The following is a 21240-nucleotide window of genomic DNA, read 5'->3' as shown; positions in this document are numbered from 1 at the left end:
GGCCTGGCAGGAAGAGGAGGGAGACCTGCGGCGGCCGGGAGCTGTTTGCTCTCTGGGAGGGATCGTGGAGGGGCGGTTTGTGCCGCCCTTTCCTGAAACCGGAGGAGCCTGGCTCCTTCCCAGGTCTGTGGTGGATGGGTCGGGGAGCGGGTGGTGACGGGGACAGGACCCCAGACAGACTTGAGTTTGGATCCTGGGTTGGAGCCAGTGATTTCACTCTCAGCTCCCTGAACATCAGGGTCTTCTTTCTTTCCTCCTTCCTTCCTTCCTTCCTTCCTTCCTTTCTTCCTTCCTTCCTTCCTTCCTTCCTTCCCCCTCCCTCCCTCCCTCCCTCCCTTCCCTTCCTCCCTCCCTCCCTCCCTTCCCTTCCTCCCTCCCTCCCTCCCTCCCTTCCCTTCCTCCCTCCCTCCCTCCCCTTCCTCCTTCCCTCCCTCCCTCCCCTTCCTCCTTCCCTCCCTCCCTTCCCTTCCTCCCTCCCTCCCTCCCTTCCCTTCCTCCCTCCCTCCCTCCCTCCCTCCCTTCCCTTCCTCCCTCCCTCCCTCCCTTCCCTTCCTCCCTCCCTCCCTCCCTTCCTTCCTCCCTCCCTCCCTCCCTCCCCTCCCTCCCTCCCTTCCCTTCCTCTCTCCCTCCCTTCCCTTCCTTCCTCCCTCCCTCCCTCCCTCCCTCCTTCCTTCCCTCCCTCCCTCCCTCCCTCCTTCTTTCCTTCCTTCCTTCCCTTTCTTCCTCCCTTCCTTCCTTCCTTCCCCCTCTGAACATCAGGGTCGGTCCTTCCTTCCTTCCTTCCTCCCTTCCTTCCTTCCTTCCTTCTTTTTTCTTTTTTTTTTCAGACAGGATTTCTCTCTGTTGCCCAGGCTGGAGTGCAGTGGCACCATCTCAGATCACTGCAAGCTCCGCCTCCCTGGTTCACACCATTCTCCTGCCTCAGCCTCTCAAGTAGCTGGGACTACAGGCGCCCGCCACCACACCTGGCTAATTTTTTGTATTTTTTAGTAGAGACAGGGTTTCACCATGTTAGCCAGGATGGTCTCGATCTCCTGACCTCATGATCCACCTGCCTCAGCCTCCCAAAGTCCTGGGATTACAGGTGTGAGCCACCAGCCTCCTCTGACTTTTTCTGAGACAGAATCTCGCTCTGTCGCCCAGGCTGGAGTGCAGAGATGCGATCTCTGCTCACTGCAACCTCTGACTCCCGGGTTCAAGCGATTCTCCTGCCTCAGCCTTCCGAGTAGCTGGGACTACAGGTGTGAGCCACTATGCCAGCTAATGTTTTGGTAATTGTAGTAGAGACAGGGTTTCATGTTGGCCAGGCTGGTTTCAAACTCCTGATCTCAAGTGATCCTCCTGCCTCGGCCTCCCAAAGTGTTAGGATTACAGGCGTGCACCACCATGCCCAGCCATGGGGGAGTTAAACTTATCTTACACTGCTGAGGTCTCTCAAGCTGTGTGTAGGAAGAGAAAGTTGGGGGGAGAGGGAGAGACAAAGGAAAAGAGGAAGAGAGAGAGAGGGAGAAAGAGGAAGAGAGAGAGAAACAGAGAGGAAGACTGAGAGGAGAAAGAGAGTAAGGGGGAGAGAAAGAGAGATGGAGAGAGAGAGAGAGAAGGAGACACGGGGGGGGAGAGAAAGAGGGAGAGAGAGATGAGAGAGAGAGAGCGATGAGAGAGAGAGAGAGAGAGGAGACACAGAGGAAGGGGAGAGAAAGCGAGGGGGGGAGAGAGAGAGAGAGATTGATAGCACCCAGCTGCCAATCAGTGGCTCTAGTGCCGTGAGCCGGAAGGGAAGAATGGATACCGAGGAAGTTACTTGACTTTCCTTAGTGGGACAGTTCCTCCTTCTAGAACTGCCCTTCCTATGTCCCCTGTGCTCCTCTCCAGTCCATACTCTACATCTCAGCCAGAAAAAACGGCAATTCTAAAGCACGTATCTGCCCACGACCCTCCGTGGCTCAACACCCTTCAGTGGTACCCAGCACCCTCTGAGTCTACGCCAAGCTTCCTACCATGGCATTGGAGCCACGCTCTGGGTCCTTTACTGATGGCTCCTGCCTCATCCCTTCCACCCCCTCCCATACCCTGCATGCCAGCCCAGGCAGCCCCTCCCCCCTCCCACAATAGCTTCTCCTGCATTCCTGTCCCCTGCCTTCTGCTTAAGCTGTTCCCACAGCCTGGAGTCTCCCTCCTGGCTGGAGGAAATCCTGCCGGCTCACATGGCCGTGATCCCCATCATTTCCTACAGAAAAGCTTGCCCAGCTCTCCAACACAGGGGCCTTCTGCCCCTCCTGAGCCCTGAGTCCCCTCCGTCTTAACTGGGAGGTCACCTGTTCGCGTGGTGTCTGCTCAGTTTGCAGGCAAGGCCACCAACACGCTCCTTTCCTGTCTTGTTTCCTTCCTCCCATGCTCTCCTGTCCACCCTCTGCCCCTCCCTCCCTTCTTCTTTTCTTTCCTTCTAGTTACTGAGCCATGCCACGTGCTGCATGCAGCGAGGATGAATAAAATAAACCTAGAGCAATCATTCCAGTTACTACAGCCATATAACAAATTATTCTAAAACTCAGTGGCTTCAGACAAGGACCGTATTTATTTTGCTCAAAAACTTACCATCTGCACAGGCCCTGGTGGAGGCAGCTTATCTGTGTGCCCTTTGGTGATGGCTGGGGCTGGCAAGAAGCTGGGGAGGTGCTGGGGCTGGAAAGATTCAAACGGCTGGAGTCTGGGACAACTGGAGCTCGTTGGCCCCTGTGCTTATCTCTGCACAGCTTCAGGGTAGCTAAACTTACCTTACACTGCTGAGGCTTCTGAAGATGTATGTAGGTAGAGAGAGCTGGGGGGAGAGGGAGAGAGAGAAAGAGAGAGAGAAAGAGAGAGAGAAGAAGAGAGAGGGGAGAGAGACAAGAAGAGAGAGAGGAAGAAAAAAGGAGAGAGAGGAAGAGAGAAGGAGAGAGGAAGACAGAGAGAAGGAGGGAGAGGGAGAGAGAGAGGAAGAGAGAGAGGAAAGAGAAAGGAAGGGAAAGACGTGTGTGTGTGAGAGAGAGGGAGAAAAGAGAGGAGACAGAGAGAAAACAGAGGAGAGAGAGAGAAAACAGAGGAGAGAGAGAGGAAGAGAAAAAGGAGGGGGGGGGGGAGAGAGGAGAGTTAGAGAAGAACAAGAAAGGAGAGAGAGAGAATGAGAATGAGAATTGGGTGCCATAAACCCTCTGATGGGGAAAGCAAAGGGCATTGTGGGAGAATCCTCTCAGCACCTGGGACAGCACCCGATGCTGACCAGGAACTTAACAACCAGGAAAATGGTAAAGGGGTGCACAGCCCACCTGGAGTCCAAATAGATGTTCTAACTCTCTTGGGTGTGTCTGGGAATCAGGTAGGAGGTCTTCAGAGGAGGAATTTGCATGCGTTGTTCTCTTTATAATAACCATACTAACGGCCAGCAATGTTCTGGCACTTACTATGGATTAAGTCCTTGTTATGAATGACTTCACGTCATCCTTCCAAATTCAATGACAGGTAGCCGGGCGCGGTGGCTCACACTTTGCAATCCCAGCACTTTGGGAGGCTGAGGCAGGTGGATCACCTGAGGTCCGGAGTTCGAAACCAGCCTGGCCAACACGGCAAAACCCCGTCTCTACTAAAAATACAAAAATTAGCCAGGTGTGTTGGCGAGCACCTGTAATCCCAGCTACTCATGAGGCTGAGGCAGGAGAATCGCTTGAACCCAGGAGGCAGAGGTTGCAGTGAGCTGAGATTGCGTCACTGTACTCCAGCCTGGGCATCGGAGCGAGACTCTCAAACAGGAGCTGGCAGACTATGGCCCACTGCTTGTTTTTGAAAATAAAGTTTTATGGGAACACAGCTATGCTCACTTGTTTTCATATCATCTATGACTGCTTCCCAGTTACTATGGCAGAGGAGGTGCAAGAGCCACTGTATGGGTCACAAGTCTGAAATTATTTACTATCTGGCTGTTCGTAGAAAAAGTTTGCTGATACCTGTCCTGGAGGTCAGTGATATTAGGATTTCAGTTTACAGAAAAGGAGAAAAAGATATAGAGAAAAACAGTTTTTTTTTTCAAGGTTGAGAAAATGAGCATCTGAACCAATTGCCCGTGTTATTAAATTTAAACATTTATTATTATTTTTGAGACAGGGTCTTGCTGTGTCACCCAGGCTGGGGTGCAGTGGCGCAATCACGGCTCATCATAGCCTTGACCTCCTGGGCTCAAGCAATCCTCCCACCTCAGCCTCCCAAGTAGCTGAGGCCGCAGATGCATGCCACCAAGCCTGCTAATTTTTGTATTTTTTGTAGAGATAAGGTTTTGCCGTGTTGTCCAGGCTGGTCTCAAACTTCTGGGCTCATGCTATTCTCCACTTTGGCCTCTGAAAGTGCTGGGATTACTGCCACCATGCGCAGCCTAAAATTTTTACTTTTAGTTGTGGTAAAATATGCATAAAGTAAAATTTACCATCTTAACCATTTTAAGCGTGCAATTCAGTAGTGTTGAGTATATTCACATTGTTGTGCAACCATGTTGCACAAAAGACCTTCAGGTCTTTTTTTTATTTTGCAAAACAAACTCTGTATCTATTAAAAAACAGCCTCCCCCGGCCGGGCGCGGTAGCTCAAGCCTGTAATCCCAGCACTTTGGGAGGCCAAGACGGGCGGATCACGAGGTCAGGAGATCGAGACCATCCTGGTTAACACGGTGAAACCCCGTCTCTACTAAAAAATACAAAAAACTAGCCGGGCGAGGTGGCAGGCGCCTGTAGTCCCAGCTACTCAGGAGGCTGAGGCAGGAGAATGGCGTAAACCCCGAAGGTGGAGCTTCCAGTGAGCTGAGATCCGGCCACTGCACTCCAGCCTGGGCGACAGAGCGAGACTCTGTCTCAAACAAACAAACAAACAAACAAAAAACAAACAAAAAAAAAAAACAGCTTCCCGGCCAGGTGTAGTGGCTCACGCCTGCAATCCCAGCACTTTGGGAGGCCCAGGTAGGTGGATCACCTGAAGACAGGAGCTTGAGACTAGCCTGGCCAACATGGTGAAACCTCGTCTCTACTAAAAGTACAAAAATTAGCTGGGCTTAGTGGCAGGCACCTGTAATCCCAGCAACTTGGGAGGCTGAGGCAGGAGAATGGCTTGAACCCGGGAGGCGGAGGTTGCAGTGAGCCAAGATCACATCACTGCACTCCAGCCTGGGGACAGAGTAAGACTCCGTCTCAAAAACAACAACAACAACAACAACAACAACAACAACAACAACAGCAACAACAGCTTTCGGGCTGGTGCAGTGACTCATGCCTATAATCCCAGCACTTTGGGAGGGTGAGTCAGGTGGATCACCTGAGGTCAGGAGTTTGAGACCATCCTGGCCAACATGGTGAAACCCCATCTCTACTAAAAATACAAAAATTAGCTGGGTGTGGTGGTGCACGCCTGTAGCCCCAGCTACTCGGGAGGCTGAGGCAGGAGAATTGCTTGAACCCAGGGGGCGGAGGTTGCAGTGAGCCGAGATCACGCCACTGCACTCCAGCCTGCGCGACGCAGTGAGACTCTGTCTCTCAAAAAACAAAACAAAACAAAACAAGAAACAAATCCTGCGACTTCCCAATCTCATCTCCTCCAGCCCCTGGCAGCCACCACTCTTATTTTCTGTCTCTATGAATTTGACTCCTCCAAGTGCCTCATGTAAGAGAAATTATACAGCATTTGTCATTGTGTAACTGGTTTAATACGTTTGAGATGGTGAGAGCTTAAGGTCTACAGGACTAAGGTGTTTTTTTTTTTTTTTTTTGTCTTTTTTTTTTTTTTGACAGAGTTTCACTCTGTCGCCAGGCTGGAATGCAGTAGGGCGATCTCGGCTCACTGCAACCTCTGCCTCCCGAGTTCAAGTGATCCTCCTGCCTCAGCCTCCTGAATAGCTGGGACTACAGGTGAGCGCCACCACAACCGGCTAATTTTTGTATTTTTAGTAGAGACAGGGTTTCACCATGTTGGCTAGGATGGTCTCGATCTCCTGACCTCGTGATCCGTCCACCTCCACCTCCCAAAGTGCTGGGATTACAGGCGTGAGCCACCGCGCCCGGCCATGGACTAAGGTCTTAAAATAGCTCTTCCTGTCTGTGTAATCTCCATTATGGCAGGACTCATATAAGAAGATGACAGTTCATCTGATGCGGAAGAAAACTTACTCCTAGTTAGAGTGACTTGGATTGAATTCTTCCCTGTTCCCAGCAGTGTCTGCTCATGGAGTCTCAGGCACTGTCAGGGGTAGGAGGTGGTAATCAGATATGCTCGCTCTGAGCAGTGCAAGGGGAAGCAGGTGCCCAGAGGTGCATCCCAGTTTGGTGGGGGTGATAAACATGGACAGGTAAGTGCAGGAGTGTCTGCAATACTCAATCTAAGAAAGGTAGTTCCGGCAGAGTTCAGGGGAGAGATCTCTGTGCAGAACCAGACATGGGGATGAGATTCTGAGAATTTGGAAATGAATAGGCCACCAGCCCCTCCTCCCTCTGAGTCAGGAGTCCAGGCACTTGTCCCTCCTCCCTGGGACCTAGAAGTCCATGCCCCCGGCCCCTCCTCCCTTGGACCCAGGAGTCCAGGCCCCCGGCCCCTCCTCCCTCGGACCCAGGAGTCCAGGCCCCTAGCCCCTTCTCCCTCGGACCCAGGAGTCCAGGCCCCCAGCTGCCTTCTCCCACAGGACCCCAGGAGCTTGGGTACCCGCAGGCTACTAGATCCTTGTTTCTGTGCATGGAAATTCTCAAATTATCCCCAAAAGTCTATGAAGAAGGTAAACACACATTTCCAGATGAAGGAATAGGCTGATATATTTGAAAGACACACAGAGGGTCACAGTCTGGAATTGACAGTGGTGGGATTCGAACCTGTTTCACTCCAGAGCTGTGACGCGCCTTACATGGCGCGGCAAGTATGACGTCATTCGAAGAAACCATAGGCCCCGCCCCCTGACGTAGCCACGCCCATAGGCTACTGAAACCACTTCTCCCAGCTGTGACAGCGCTCAGGACCGTGCTCATAGGTCCGGCCCCTGGGATCCCCGCCCCCTCCGTCCGCGCCCCGCCCCTCGCAGCCCAGTTCCGGAACCCGCGGGCCCCGCCGCGCCTGCGCCTCCGCACGTGGGTAGCTGCGCCGCGCGCTCTTCCTCCGAGGGGCCGGGGCGGCAGGTGTGCAGCCAGCTCCGCTTCGACCCCCGACCCCTGTCCCCGGCCCGGCATGAACCGCTACCTGCTGCCGCTGTCGGCGCTGGGCACACTAGCAGGCGCCGCCGTGCTGCTCAGGTGAGTACCTTCTAGCCCCGCGTGCACGGTCTAGGCGGGCCTCCCGCGCAGGGGCAGGGAAGACGGCGGAGACCCCCGCCCCTCGCACCCGGGTCCAGCCCCCGCAGCTCCCGACCGGCAGTGTCCGCCCCAAGTGGGGCAAATCTGCGCTCTGGCCGGCCAGGTCACCGGCCCAAGGTCACTCGGAGGGAAGGGCGAACCAGGGCCCTTGTAAATGTTGCTTTCCTTCCAGACTTTTAAACTCTTTATTTTATTGTATTATTTATTTGTTCGTTTATTTTTAAAGGCAGCATCTGGCTCTGGCGCCCAGCCTGGAGTGCAGTGGCGCGCTCTTGGCTCACTGCAGCCTTGTCCTCCTGGGCTCAGGTGATCCTCCTACCTGAGCGTCCCCAGGAGCTGAGACCACAGGTGCGCCACCACGCCCGGCTAATTTTTGTTTTTTTTAGGAGAGACAGGGTTTTTGCCATGTTGGCCAGGCTGGTCTCAAACACCTGCGCCTCAGGTGATCCGCCCGCCTTGGCCTCGCAAAGTGCAGGGATTACAGACGTGAGCCACCTCGCCCGGCCTTCTTAATTTAAACTTACTTAAATTTTTTACTTATAAAATTAGTGGCTGGTGGACACTGTATTGCATGGTGCCCTTCTGTCCTGTGGGTGCAGTGCTGTTAACCTGCTCAGCCTCCTGTTGCTGGAGACTGGCTTGTTTCCAGCATTAGCCTCTGTGGGACATGGGTGTGGTGGGCATGGCTCCACAGAGGGGTCCACGTCCTAATCCTCGGAACCTGTGACTACATTACCTCAGGTGTCAGAGGTTCTTGCTGATGTGTTAAGTGAAGGATCTTTTTTTTTTTTGAGACGGAATTTTGCTCTTGTTGCCCAGGCTGGAGCGCAATGGCGCTACCTTGGCTCACCACAGACTCCGCCTCCCGGGTTCAAGCAATTCTCCGGCCTCAACCTCCCGAGTAGCTGGGATTACAGTCATGTGCCACCACGCCTGGCTAATTTCTTTTTTTTTTTTTTTTTTTTTTTTTTTTTTTTTTTGAGATGGAGTCTGGCTCTATCCCCCAGGCTGGAGTGCAGTGGGGCAATCTCGGCTCACTGCAGGCTCCGCCTCTCGGGTTCCTGCCATTCTCCTGCCTCAGCCTCCCGAGTAGCTGGGACTACAGGCGCCCGCCACGACGCCCAGCTAATTTTTTGTATTTTTAGTAGAGACAGGGTTTCACCGTGTTAGCCAGGATGGTCTGGATCTCCTGACCTCGTGATCAGCCCGCCTTGGCCTCCCAAAGTGCTGGGACTACAGGCATGAGCCACCGTGCCGAGCGCCTGGCTAATTTTGTATTTTGCATGAGATGTCTCCATGTTGGTCAGGCTGTTGGTCTCGAACTCCTGACCACAGGTGATCTGCCCACCTCGGCCTCCCAAAGTGCTGGGGTTACAGGCATGAGCCACCATGGTCAGCCAAGTGAAGGATCTTATGATTATCATGTAGTCTTTTTTTTTTTTTTTTTTTTTTTTTAAGACGGGTCTCTCTGTCCCTGGGCTGGAGTGCAGTCACGCTGTCACAGCTCACTGCGGCCTCAGCCTCCCTGGGCTCATGTGATCCTCCCACCTCAGCCTCCTGAGTAGCTGAGTCTATAGGCGCGCACCACCAAACCCTGCTAATTTTTGTATTTTTAGTAGAGATGGGGTGTCAGCATGTTGGCCATGGCTGGTCTTGAACTCCTTACCTCAAGTGATCCTCCTGCCTTCCCAAAGTGCTGGGATTACATGTGTGAGGCACTGTGCTGGGCCTGCCTTGTGGTCTTATAGGGTCCTTATAAGAGGGAGCAGGAGGCTCAGTCAGAGGGGAGATGGAAGATAGGAGAGGTTGTCAGGTGCGGTGGCTCACACCTGTAATCGCAGCACTTTGGGAGGCCAAGGCAGGCGGATTGCAAGGTCAGGAGTTCGAGACCAGCCTGACCAACGTGATAAAAGTCAGCCTCTACTAAAAATACAAAATAAATTAGCTGGGCGTGGTCGCACGTGCCTGTAATCCCAGCCACTCAGGAGGCTGAGGCAGGAGAATCGCTTGAACCTGGGAGGCGGAGGTTACAGTGAGCTGAGATCATGCCACTGCACTCCAGCCTGGGCGACAGAGTGAGACTCTGCCTCAAAAAAATAAAAATAAAAGCCAGGCGCGGTGGCTCACGCCTGTAATCCCAGCACTTTGGGAGGCTGAGGCGGGCGGATCACAAGGTCAGGAGTTCGAGACCAGCCTGGCCAATATGGTGAAATCCCGTCTCTACTAAAAATACAAAAATTAGCCGGGGGTGGTGGTGGACGCCTGTAGTCCCAGCTACTCAGGAGGCTGAGGCAGGAGAATTGCTTGAACCCGGGAGGCGGAGGTTGTAGTGAGTCGAGATCGGGCCACTGCACTCCAGCCTGGGAGACAGAGTGAGACTCCGTCTCAAAAAAAAAAAAAAATAAATAAATAAAAATAAAAATAAAAAAATAAAAATAAATAAAGGAGAGGTTTCAGTGATTATGCGGTTTGAAGATGGAGGCGGGGCCAGGAGTGGAGGAATGTGGCGATTTGTAGGAGCTGGAAATGGATTCTCCCCTAGAGCCTCCAGAAGGAACCTGACTCTGCCAATACCTTGATTTATTCCAGTGAGACGTATTTTGGACTCTTGACCTAAAGAAATGTGGGAGGATGCACTTACGTGGTTTTAAGCCACTAAGTTTGTGGTAATGTGTACAGCAGCCGCGGAAATCTCATTCAGTGGGCATTTTAAATTTAAATTAAAATTTTTTTGAGACGGCGTCTTTTTTTTTTTTTTTTTTTTTTTGAGACGGAGTCTCGCTCTGTCGCCCAGGCTGGAGTGCAGTGGCCGGATCTCAGCTCACTGCAAGCTCCGCCTCCCGGGTTCACGCCATTCTCCGGCCTCAGCCTCCCGAGTAGCTGGGACTACAGGCGCCGCCACCTCGCCCGGCTAGTTTTTTGTATTTTTAGTAGAGACGGGGTTTCACCGTGTTAGCCAGGATGGTCTCGATCTCCTGACCTTGTGATCCACCCGTCTCGGCCTCCCAAAGTGCTGGGATTACAGGCTTGAGCCACCGCGCCCGGCCAGAGACGGCGTCTTACCCTGTTGCCCAGGCTGGCGCCATTTTGACTCACTGCAACCCCCGCCTTCCGGGTTCAAGCAATTCTCGTGCCTCAGTCCCCGGAGTAGCTGGATTACAGGTGTGCACCACCATGCCTGGCTAATTTTTTTTTTTTTTTTTTTTTTGAGACGGAGTCTCGCTCTCGCCCAGGCTGGAGCGCAAGTGGCACGATCTCCTCCGCTCACTGCAAGCTCCGCCTCCCGGGTTCACGCCATTCTCCTGCCTCAGCCTCCCAAGTAGCTGGGACTACAGGCGCCCGCCACCACGCTCGGTTAGTTTTTTGTATTTTTAGTAGAGATGGGGTTTCACCGAGTTAGCCAGGATGGTCTCGATCTCCTGACCTTGTGATCCGCCCGCCTCGGCCTCCCAAAGTGCTGGGATTACAGGCGTGAGCCACCGCGCTCGGCAATTTTTGTATTTTTAGTAGAGACAGGGGTCTCCCCACGTTTGCCAGGCTGGACTCGAACTCCTGACCTCAAGTGACCTGCCCCCCACCCCCGACTTTGGCCTCCCAAAGTGCTGGGATTACAGGTGCGAGCCACCTTGCCCAGCTGGGAATCTCATGCAGTGGGCATTTATAAAATAACGACTGTCACCAGGCACAGTGGCTCACACCTGTAATCCCAGCACTTTGGGAGACCGAGGCAGGTGGATCACGAGGTCAGGCGATGGAGACCATCCTGGCTTACACAGTGAAACCCCGTCTCTACTAAAAATACAAAAAATTAGCCGGGCGCGGTGGCGGGCGCCTGTAGTCCCAGCTACTCAGGAGGCTGAGGCAGGAGAATGGCGTGAACCCGGGAGGCGGAGCTTGCAGTGAGCCGAGAGCGCACCACTGCACTGCAGCCTGGGCGACAGAGTGAGACTCCATCTCAATAAAAAAAAAAAAAGACTGTCACTTGCGGAAGGCGTTCCACACACCAGACACTGGGTGGAGTCATTTATGGAGAACAGGACGGAGATCCCGTGGTGTGATGTGATGACGTCTGTGTTTCAGTTGGGGGATGTGAGTGAGCTCAGACGGCTTTGCCTGAGATCACTCAGTCAGGGGCACGTGGAGTGAGAGTTGGCAGATAGGACTGACCATGCCGCTGCTCACCCTCAGGGACTATGTCACCGGTGGGGCTTGTCCCAGCAAGGCCACCATCCCTGGGAAGACGGTCATCGTGACGGGCGCCAACACAGGCATCGGGAAGCAGACAGCCTTGGAATTGGCCAAGAGAGGTAAAATCTCCCCTGCTTTGGCTCTCAGAGAGATATCTGCACATCCATGCTCACTGCAGCATTATTCACAGTCCAAAGGTGGAAGGAAGCCAGGCACCCATCCACAGATGAACAGAGAAACAGAATGTGGCTTCTGTAGACAGTGGTATATGATTCAGCCTTAAAAACGAAGGGCATTGGCCGGGCGCAGTGGCTCAAGCCTGTAATCTCAGCACTTTGGGAGGCTAAGGCGGATGGATCACCAGGTCAGGAGTTCGAGACCAGCCTAACCAACGTGGTGAAACCCCATCTCTACTAAAAATACAAAAATTAGCCAGGCATTGTAGTGGGTGCCTGTAATCCCAAGCTACCCGAGAGACAGGTAGGAGAATCGCTTGAACCCGGGAGGCAGAGGTTGCGGTGAACCGAGATCGCACCACTGCACTCCAGCCTGGGCAACAGAGCGGGACTCCATCTTCAAAACAAAGCAAAACAAAACAAAACAAAAAGTAAGGTCATTGAAACGATGAACCTTGAGGACATTCTATGAAGTGAAATCAGTCAGTCGACAGAAGAGCAAATACTGTATGATTCCACTTATAGGAGCTACTAGAGTTAAATTCATAGAGAAGTTTGAATAATGGCTTGCCAGGGGTTGGGAGGGGAGGAGAGAATGGGGAGTTAATTATTTAATGGGCACAGAAGTTTAGTTTGGGAAGACGAAACAGTTTGAGAAACAGGTGGTTGTGATGGTTGCACAACATTAGAAATTATTATTACTGTTTCTTTTTGAGAGGGAGTTTTGCTCTTGTCGCCCAGGCTGGAGTGCAGTGGCATGACCTCAGCTCACTGCAACCTCCACCTCCTGGGTTCAAGTGATTCTCCTGCCTCAGCCTCCCAAGTGGCTGGGACTACAGGCATGTGGCACCACAACCAGCTAATTTTGTATTTTTAGTAGAGACGGGGTTTCTCCATGTTGGCCTCATCTTGAACTCCTGACCTCAAGTGATCCACCCGCCTCGGCCTCCCAAAATGCTGGGATTACAGGTGTGAGCTACCATGAATGTTTTTAATACCAATGAACTGGACGCTTAAAAATGGTTAAGAGGGCTGGTCTTGGTTCACATCTATAATTCCAGCACTTTTGGAGGCTAAGGCAGGAGGATCACTTGAGGCCAGAGTTTCCAGACCAGCCTGGACACTGTAGCAAGACCCACATCTCTACCAAAATTAGCCAGGCATGCTGGCACAGGTGGTGCCTGTAGTCCCAGGTCACTTGAGCCCAGGACTTCAAGGCTGAGGTGAGCTATGATGGTGCCAGCACCCAGCCAGGGCAGCAGAATGAGACTCTGACTTAAAAAAAAAAAAGCGGGGGGGAGGTTAAGATGGTTAATTTTAAGTGATTTGTATTTTACCACAACAAAAAAATTGGAGGCCAGGCACTGTGGCTTATTTGTAATCCCAGTACTTTGGGAAGCTGCGGAGTGGATCACCTGAGGTCAGAAGTTCAAGACTAGCTTGGCTAACATGGTGAAACCCTTGTCTCTACTAAAAAAAAAAAAAAAAAAAAAAAAAAAAATTAGCTAGGTGTGGTGGCAGGCGCCTGTAATCCCAGCTACTCAGGAGGCTGAGGCAGGAGAATCGCTTGAACCTGGGAGGTGGAGGTTGCAGTGAGCTGAGATTGCACCACTGCACTCCAGCCTCGGTGACAGAGTGAGACTCCAACTACAAAAAAAAAAAAAAGGAAAAAAAGTCCTAATGCCCTCCCCAAGTGCTGGGATTCCAGGTGTGAGCCACCGTGCCTGATGAATTCCATGGTGTTTAGTATAGTCACAGAGTGCAGAGTGATGCAACCATCTTTAAAGTCAATCTTAGAACATTTCTGTTACCCTAGAAAGAAACCTTGCTCACTTTTAACTATCAAGCTGTAATTCCCTCTGCCTGCAGCCCTAGAAAACCAATAATCTATTTTCTTTCTCTATGGATTTGCCTTTTCTGGGCATTTCATAGGTGTGAAATCATACACATAGCATTCATGTAAATGGGACTGGACACTGTAGTCTTTCGTGTCTGGTTTCTTTCCCTGAGCACAGTGTTTCTGAGGGTCATCCTTGCTGTAGCGTGAGCCAGTGCTTCACTCCTTTTCATGGCTAATATTCCATCTCTATGGATGGACCACATTTTGTTAGCCCTTCATTCACGGATGGACATTTGGTTGTTTTTTTTTTTTTTTAATTTAAGTTCTAGGGTACATGTGCATAACTTGCAGGTTTGTTACATATGTATACTTGTGCCATGTTAGTGTGCTGCACCCATCAACTCGTCAGCACCCGTCAACTCGTCATTTACATCAGGTATAACTCCCAATGCAGTCCCTCCCCCCTCCCCCCGACATTTGGTTGTTTCTACCTTTTGGCTCTTATGAAGAATGCTGCAGTGAACATTGGTGCACGTGTTTTTGTGTAGACATATGTTTTCATTTCTCTGGGATCAGTACCTAGGAGGGGATTATTATTATTGAGACGGAGTCCCGCTCGTCGCCCAGGCTGGAGTGCAGTGGCGTGATCACGGCTTACTGCAAGCTCCGACTCCCAGGTTCATGCCGTTCTCCTGCCTCAGCCTCCCGAGTAGCTGGGACTACAGGTGCCCGCCACGGCGCCCGGCTAATTTTTTGTATATTTTGTAGAGACGGGGTTTCACCGTGTTAACCAGGATGGTCTTGATCTCCTGACCTCGTGATCCACCCGTCTCGGCCTCCCAAAGTGCTGGGATTACAGGCGTGAGCCACCGCGCCCGGCCAGGCGTGGATTATTAATTTAAATCTTTTTCCATCCTGGGTTTTCAGGAGGCAACATCATCCTGGCCTGCCGAGACATGGAGAAGTGTGAGGCGGCGGCAAAGGACATCCGCGGGGAGACTCTCAATCACCACGTCAATGCCCGGCACCTGGACTTGGCTTCCCTCAAGTCCATCCGAGAGTTTGCAGCGAAGATCATTGAAGGTAGGAGGAGAACGCTGGCCGTGTGGGATGAGGACTGGCAGAGGCGGCTCCCAGGGCCAGGCTCTGAGGAGTGAATGGAGCAAGCAAACTTCAGAGCAGAGTTTTGGCAAACCATGGGCTAGGGACCAAATCCAGCTGCTGCCTTTTTTTGTACAGCCTGCAAGCAATGACTTTATTTATTCATTTATTTATTATTATTATTTTTTGAGACAGAGTCTCACTCTGTCGGCCAGGCTGGAGTGCAACGGCACGATCTCGGCTCACTGGAACCTCTGCCTCCCGGGTTCAAGCGCACAGCCTCCTGAGTAGCTGGGATTAAGGTGCCCGCAACCACACCCTGCTAATTTTTTTATTTTATTTTATTTTATTTTTGAGACGGAGTCTCGCTCTGTCGCCCAGGCTGGAGTGCAGTGGCCGGATCTCAGCTCACTGCAAGCTCCACCTCCCGGGTTCACGCCATTCTCCTGCCTCAGCCTCCCGAGTAGCTGGGACTATAGGCATCCGCCACCTTGCTGGGCTAGTTTTTTGTATTTTTTAGTAGAGACGGGGTTTCACTGTGTTAGCCAGGATGGTCTCGATCTCCTGACCTCGTGATCCGCCCGTCTCGGCCTCCCGAAGTGCTGGGATTACAGGCTTGAGCCACCGCGCCCGGCCAAATTTTTTATTTTTAGTAGAGATGGGATTTCACCACGTTAGCCACGCTGGTCTTGAACTCCTGACCTCAGGTGATCCATCTGCCTCAGCCTCCCAAAGTGCTGGGATTACAGGCGTGAGCCACTGCACCCCGCTGACTTTATGTTTTGTTTGTTTGTTTTGAGACAGACGAAGTCTCGCTGTGTTGCCCAGGCTGGAGTGCCATGGTGTGATCTTGCCTCACTGCAACCTCCATCTCCTGGTTTCAAATGATTCTGCTGCCTCTGCCTCCTGAGTAGCTGGGATTACAGGCTCCCGCCACCACGCCTGGCTAAGTTTTTGTGTTTTAGATAGAGACGGTTTCACCATGTTGGTCAGGCTGGTCTCGAACTCCTGACCTCAAGTGATCCTCCTGCCTCGGCCTCCCAAAGTGCTGGGATTACAGGCATGAGCCACCACGCCCGGCCTGAATAATTAGTTTGTTTGAGACAGGGTCTGTCGGCTGGGCGCGGTGGCTCAAGCCTGTAATCCCAGCACTTTGGGAGGCCGAGACAGGCGGATCACAAGGTCAGGAGATCGAGACCATCCCGGCTAACACAGTGAAACCCTGTCTCTACTAAAAAACACAAACTAGCCGGGCGCCGTGGCGGGTGCCTGTAGTCCCAGCTACTCGGGAGGCTGAGGCAGGAGAATGGCGTAAACCCGGGAGGCGGAGCTTGCAGTGAGCTGAGATCTGGCCACTGCACTCCAGCCTGGGCGACAGAGACAGACCCTGTCTCTTTTTTTTTTTTTTTTTTTTTTTTTTTTGAGACGGAGTCTGGCTCTGTCGTCCAGGCTGGAGTGCAGTGGTGCAAACACAGCTCCCTGCAGCCTTGACCTCCTGGGCTCAAGTGATCCTCCTGCCTCAGACTCCTGAGTAGCTGGGGCTATGGAAGCACACCACCGCATCTGGCTAAGTTTTTCTTTTTTTTTTTTTGAGACAGGGTCTTGCTCTGTCACCCAGGCTGGAGTGCAGTGGTGCAGTCATGGCTCATTGCAGTCTCAACCTCCTGGGCTCAAGTGATCCTCCCACTTCCAAGTAGCTGGGAGTATAGGCTTATGCCACCACACAGAGTAATTATTTTTTTTTTATATATATATATATATATATATAAAAATTCTTTTTTTTGTAGAGCTGGGGTTTCACCATGTTGTTCAAGCTGGTCTCAAACTCCTGGGCTCAAGTGATCCACCCGCCTTGGCCTCCCACAGTGCTGGGATTACAGGCTTGAGCCACCATGCCTGGCCTTATTAAGTATTTATTGATCAATTGCTTTCCCCACCATGGTTAAATAAATATGTGTTAGTTATGGGACTTTTATAAAATACTGCAGTGTAAAGAAGACAGAACTGGCCGGGTGCAGTGGCTCATGCCTATAATCCCAGCACTTTGGGAGGCTGAGGCGGGTGGATCACTTGAGGTCAGGAGTTCGAGACCAGCCTGGCCAACATGGTGAAACCCTGTTTCTACTAAAAATACAACAATTAGCCGGGTGTGGTGGTACACACCTGTAATCCCAGCTGCTTGGGAGGCTGAAGCAGGAGAATGGCGTGAAGCTGGGAGGCAGAGGTTGCAGTGAGCTGAGATTGTGCCACTGTAGTCCAGCCTGGGTGACAGAGCAAGGCTCCATCTCAAAAAAAAAAGACAGAACTAAACACCTTTGATCTGCACCAACCCCAGGAGAATCACTGTTAAAGTTTTGATGGATTTCTTTCCAGTCTTGTTTCTAATTGGTTTGTGTGTGTGAATTTATATATTTTCATGTAAAACTGGGACCATACTCTAGCTTTTCTATTCTTGTTCATCTTTAAATAGACTCAAGAATACATTAAAATTATTTATTGTTTAGTTGACAGGTACACTTGTATATATTACGTACAACATGATGTACATTGTATACATTGTAGAATTACTAAATCAAGCTAATTAACATATGCATTACCTCAAATACTTATATTACCTGTTTTTGTGGTGACCACATTTACAATCTCTTCTCTTAGGATTGCTTGAGCTCAGGAGTTAGAGATCAGCGTAGGAGGCATAGTGAGACCTTGTGTGTACCAAAGATTAAAAAAAAAAAAAAAAAAGGCCAGGCGCAATGGCTCAAGTCTGTAGTCCCAGCACTTTGGGAGGCCAAGACGGACGGATCATGAGGTCAGGAGATCGAGACCATCCTGGCTAACACGGTGAAACCCCGTCTCTACTAAAAACTACAAAAAACTAGCCGGGCAAGGTGGCGGGCGCCTGTAGTCCCAGCTACTCTGGAGGCTGAGGCAGGAGAATGGCGTAAACCCGGGAGGCGGAGCTTGCAGTGAGCTGAGATCCGGCCACTGCACTCCAGCCTGGGCAGCAGAGCGAGGCTCTGACTCAAAAAAAAAAAAAAAAAAAAAAAAAAAAAGATTAGCCGGGCATCCTGGCGTGTGCCTATAGCCCCAGCTACTCAGGAGGCTGAGGCAGGAGGATTGCTTGAGCACAGGAGTTCAAGGCTGCAGTGAGCCGTGTTTGTGCCACTGCACACTAACGTGGACTACAGAGCAAGACCTGGCCTCTTACCAATTTTTTTTTTTTTTTTTTTTTGAGATGGAGTCTTGTTCTGTCACCCAGGCTGGAGTGCAGTGATGCTATCTTGGCTCACTGCAACCTCCGCCTCCCGGGTTCAAGCGATTCTCCTGCTTCAGCCTCCCGAGACTATAGGCGTGTGCCACCATGGCTGGCTCATTTTTGTATTTTCAGTAGAGACGAGGTTTCACTGTGTTGGCCAGGCTGGTCTTGAACTCCTGACCTTGTGATCCCCCTGCCTCAGTCGTGAGCCCTTGTTTCTAGTCTGGCACTGAAAGGGCCAAAGCTTTCTTGTTCGGAGTCAATGTGCCCCACCCAGTTAATGGGTACTCAGGAAATGAACAAGGAAAGGGAGAGTTGTGGGACCTCATTTATTTAGCAAAGGCGATCTGAGACCTGACCAGGTGCTGGAGTTGTGAGGTGAACCAGAGCTGTCCTTGTGCCACTCATAGCCATAGGGAGGCAGGTGCAGGTGCAGGTTTGGTCATTCATTCATTCATTCATTCATATTGAGCCCCTGCTGTGCCCTTGGGGATCAAGAAAGAGCTGGCGCTGTTGTGGAGTAGGTGAGAGGCGCTATGGTGAGATCACAAAGAACAGTGAGAACAGCCTCAGAGTCTCAGAGGTGGATGAATATTTATTAAGCACCTGCTGTGTACCAGGTACAGCACTGTTGCCTTCATGCACACTGTCTGAGGTAATCCCGCCCAGGGCGCCTCTCCTCCTGTCTCTGGCTTGTGGAGACAGGTGTCCAGAGCACTGAGGTCCCTGAGACAGTGCAGGGCCTTGTGGGCAGCAAGGACCCAGGCTGGATGCACCTGGGCAGGTGATGCCTCCTTTTTCTTTTTTTTTGAGATGGAGTCTCGCTCTGTTGCCCAGGCTGGAGTGCAGTGGCCGGATCTCAGCTCACTGCAAGCTCCGCCTCCCGGGTTCCCGCCATTCTCCTGCCTCAGTCTCCCGAGTAACTGGGACTACAGGTGCCGCCACCTCGCCCGGCTTTTTTTTTGTATTTTTTAGTAGAGACAGGGTTTCACCAGGTTAGCCAGGATGGTCTCAATCTCCTGACCTTGTGATCCGCCTGTCTCAGCCTCCCAAAGTGCTGGGATTACAGGCTTGAGCCACCGTGCCCGGCCTGATGCCTCCTTTCTTAGCCACACGTTTCTCTTCCAGGAAATGGAATAATAATTCCTTCTATTTTCTGATATTCTCTAGAGGATGAAGTAAAGCTGTGTCTGTGACATTTTTAGCAAATCAAGTACCAGCTTCTTGGTGTTTTCCTAAGATCAACAGCCAGGCATGAAGACATCAGTGGATTTAAAAATAGTGAAGATGGTGCACTTTATGTCGTGTGTATTCTGCCACATTTGGGCAGGTCCGGTGCAAGGGTTCACGCCTGTGATCCTGCACTTTGGGAGACAGAAGCTTTGGGAAGATCACAGTTTGTGAGTGACACTCTGACAAAGCTGGAAGCCGCAGCTCTTTCCAGCGCCAGACTAGAAAGAACGCAAAGCAAAGAGCCCCAGGAAGTGCCCACAGCCTTGTTCGCCAGGGAGTTTGAGATCAGCCTGGGCAACAGAGCAACACCTCATCTCTACAAAAAATACAAAACAATTAGGCAGGCGTGATGGGCGCGGTGGCTCACGCGTGTAATCCCAGCACTTTGGGAAGCCAAGGTGGGTGGATCACAAGGTCAGGAGATGGAGATCATCCTGGCTAACATGGTGAAACCCCGTCTCTACTAAAAAATACAAAAAAACTAGCCGGGCGAGTTGGCGGGCGCCTGTAGTCCCAGCTACTCAGGAGGCTGAGGCAGGAGAATGGCGGGAACCCGGGAGGCGGAGTTTGCAGTGAGCTGAGATCCAGCCACTGCACTCCAGCCTGGGCAACAGAGCGAGACTCCGTCTCAAAAAACAAAACAAAAAAACAAAAAACAATTAGGCAGACGTGATGGTGTGCACCTGTAGTCCCAACTACTTGGGAGGCTGAGGTGGGAGGATTGCTTGAGCCTGGGAGGTTGAGGCTGCAGTGAGGTTTTTTTTTGAGATGGAGTTTTGCTCTTGTTGCCCAGGCTGGTGCAATGGCAGGATCTCGGCTCACTGCAGCCTCCGCCTCCTGGGTTCAGGTGATTCTCCTGCCCCAACCTTCCGAGTAGCTGGGATTACAGGCATGCGCCACCATGCCTGACTAATTTTGTATTTTTAATAGAGATGGCGTTTCTTCATGTTGGTCAGGCTGGTCTCGAACTCCTGACCTCAGGTGATCCGCCCGCCTTGGCCTCCCAAAGTGCTGGGATTACAGACGTGAGCCACCGCACCTGGCCTGCAGTGAGCTTTGATTGTACCACTGCACTCGGGGTGAGACCCTGTGTCCAAAAAAAAAAAAAAGGTTGAGGCAGTTCCCAGATAAACAAGACAACAGGCCAGGCACTGTGGCCCATGCCTGTAATCCCAGCACTTTGGGAGGCCGAGGTGGGTGGATTGCTTGAGCTCAGAAATTCGAGATCAGCCTGGGCAACACAGCCAAACCCCATTTCTACAAAAAATTTTAAAAGTGGCTGCTCGTGACGTCGGGTGCCTGTGGTTTCAGCTGTGCGGAAGGCTGAGGTGGGAAGATCGTTTGAGCCCTGGCAGTGCAGGTTGCAGTGAGTGGAGATCGCGCCACTGCACTCCAGCCTGGGCCACTGAGTGAGATTCCCTCTCGTAAAAAGAAAAAAAAAACAGGCTGGGTGCGGTGGCTCACACCTGTAATCCCAGCACTTTGGGAGGCGGAGGTGGGTGGATCACGAGGTTAAGAATTCAAGACCAGCCTGACTAAGATGGTGAAACCCCGTCTCTACTAAAAATGCAAAAATTAGCCAGGCACGGCGCAAAAATTGGCAAAGTGCAAAATTAGCCAGGCACGGTGCAAAATGCAAAAATTGGCAGGCACCTGTAATCCCAGTACTCAGGAGGCTGAGGCAGGAGAATCATTTGAACCCAGGCTGTAGAGGTTGCAGTGAGCCAAGATCACACCACAGCACTCCAGCCTGGGTGGCAGAGTGAGACTTCATCTCAAAAAAAAAAAGAAAAAAACAAACCAACAGAAGCCGACGGCACTCCCGGGTCCCCAGCTGTGAGTGGAGTCTCCCTGCTCCCGCCTTGGGGCCTCACCTGACATGTGCCTGCTGCCTGCATTCCCCTTCCCTGGGTCTCCGCACGTGCGCCCTGCCTCATTTTCCTGGTCCCAGCTTTTGTGTCAGCTCCTGAGAGGGGCCTCCTGTCAGCTCCCATGCAGCTCTGTCACGGGTAGATTCTCTCACGAGTGGAAGCGGGTCTCAGCTGCACTGGAATGTCCGGTCTACGCGGACGGGGCCTCGGCTGTGCTGTCCACCCTGTA

At 51.9% G+C, this 21240-nt stretch overlaps 1 protein-coding gene across 2 annotated transcripts in view; it reads left to right on the top strand.

The window, feature by feature from the left end:
- Positions 1-21240, top strand: part of RDH13 (retinol dehydrogenase 13) — a 75974-nt gene that overhangs the window by 47710 nt on the left and 7024 nt on the right. The window contains exons 2-4 of one of the 2 annotated variants that reach the window (XM_050771777.1): positions 7097-7286; positions 11535-11653; positions 14478-14633. In XM_050771777.1, the coding sequence (XP_050627734.1) occupies positions 7222-7286; positions 11535-11653; positions 14478-14633 (340 nt within the window). In that variant the 5' untranslated portion in view covers positions 7097-7221. Of the gene's footprint in view, positions 1-7096; positions 7287-11534; positions 11654-14477; positions 14634-21240 lie in introns of those variants that run through there. The other variant, XM_050771779.1, reaches the window with a different exon arrangement.

This window comes from Macaca thibetana, chromosome 19 (assembly GCF_024542745.1).
Source record: "Macaca thibetana thibetana isolate TM-01 chromosome 19, ASM2454274v1, whole genome shotgun sequence".
NCBI classification, from domain to species: Eukaryota; Metazoa; Chordata; class Mammalia; order Primates; family Cercopithecidae; genus Macaca; species Macaca thibetana.
The sequence above is the reverse complement of the archived record's forward strand: the minus strand, read 5'-3'. Positions and strand labels throughout refer to the sequence as shown.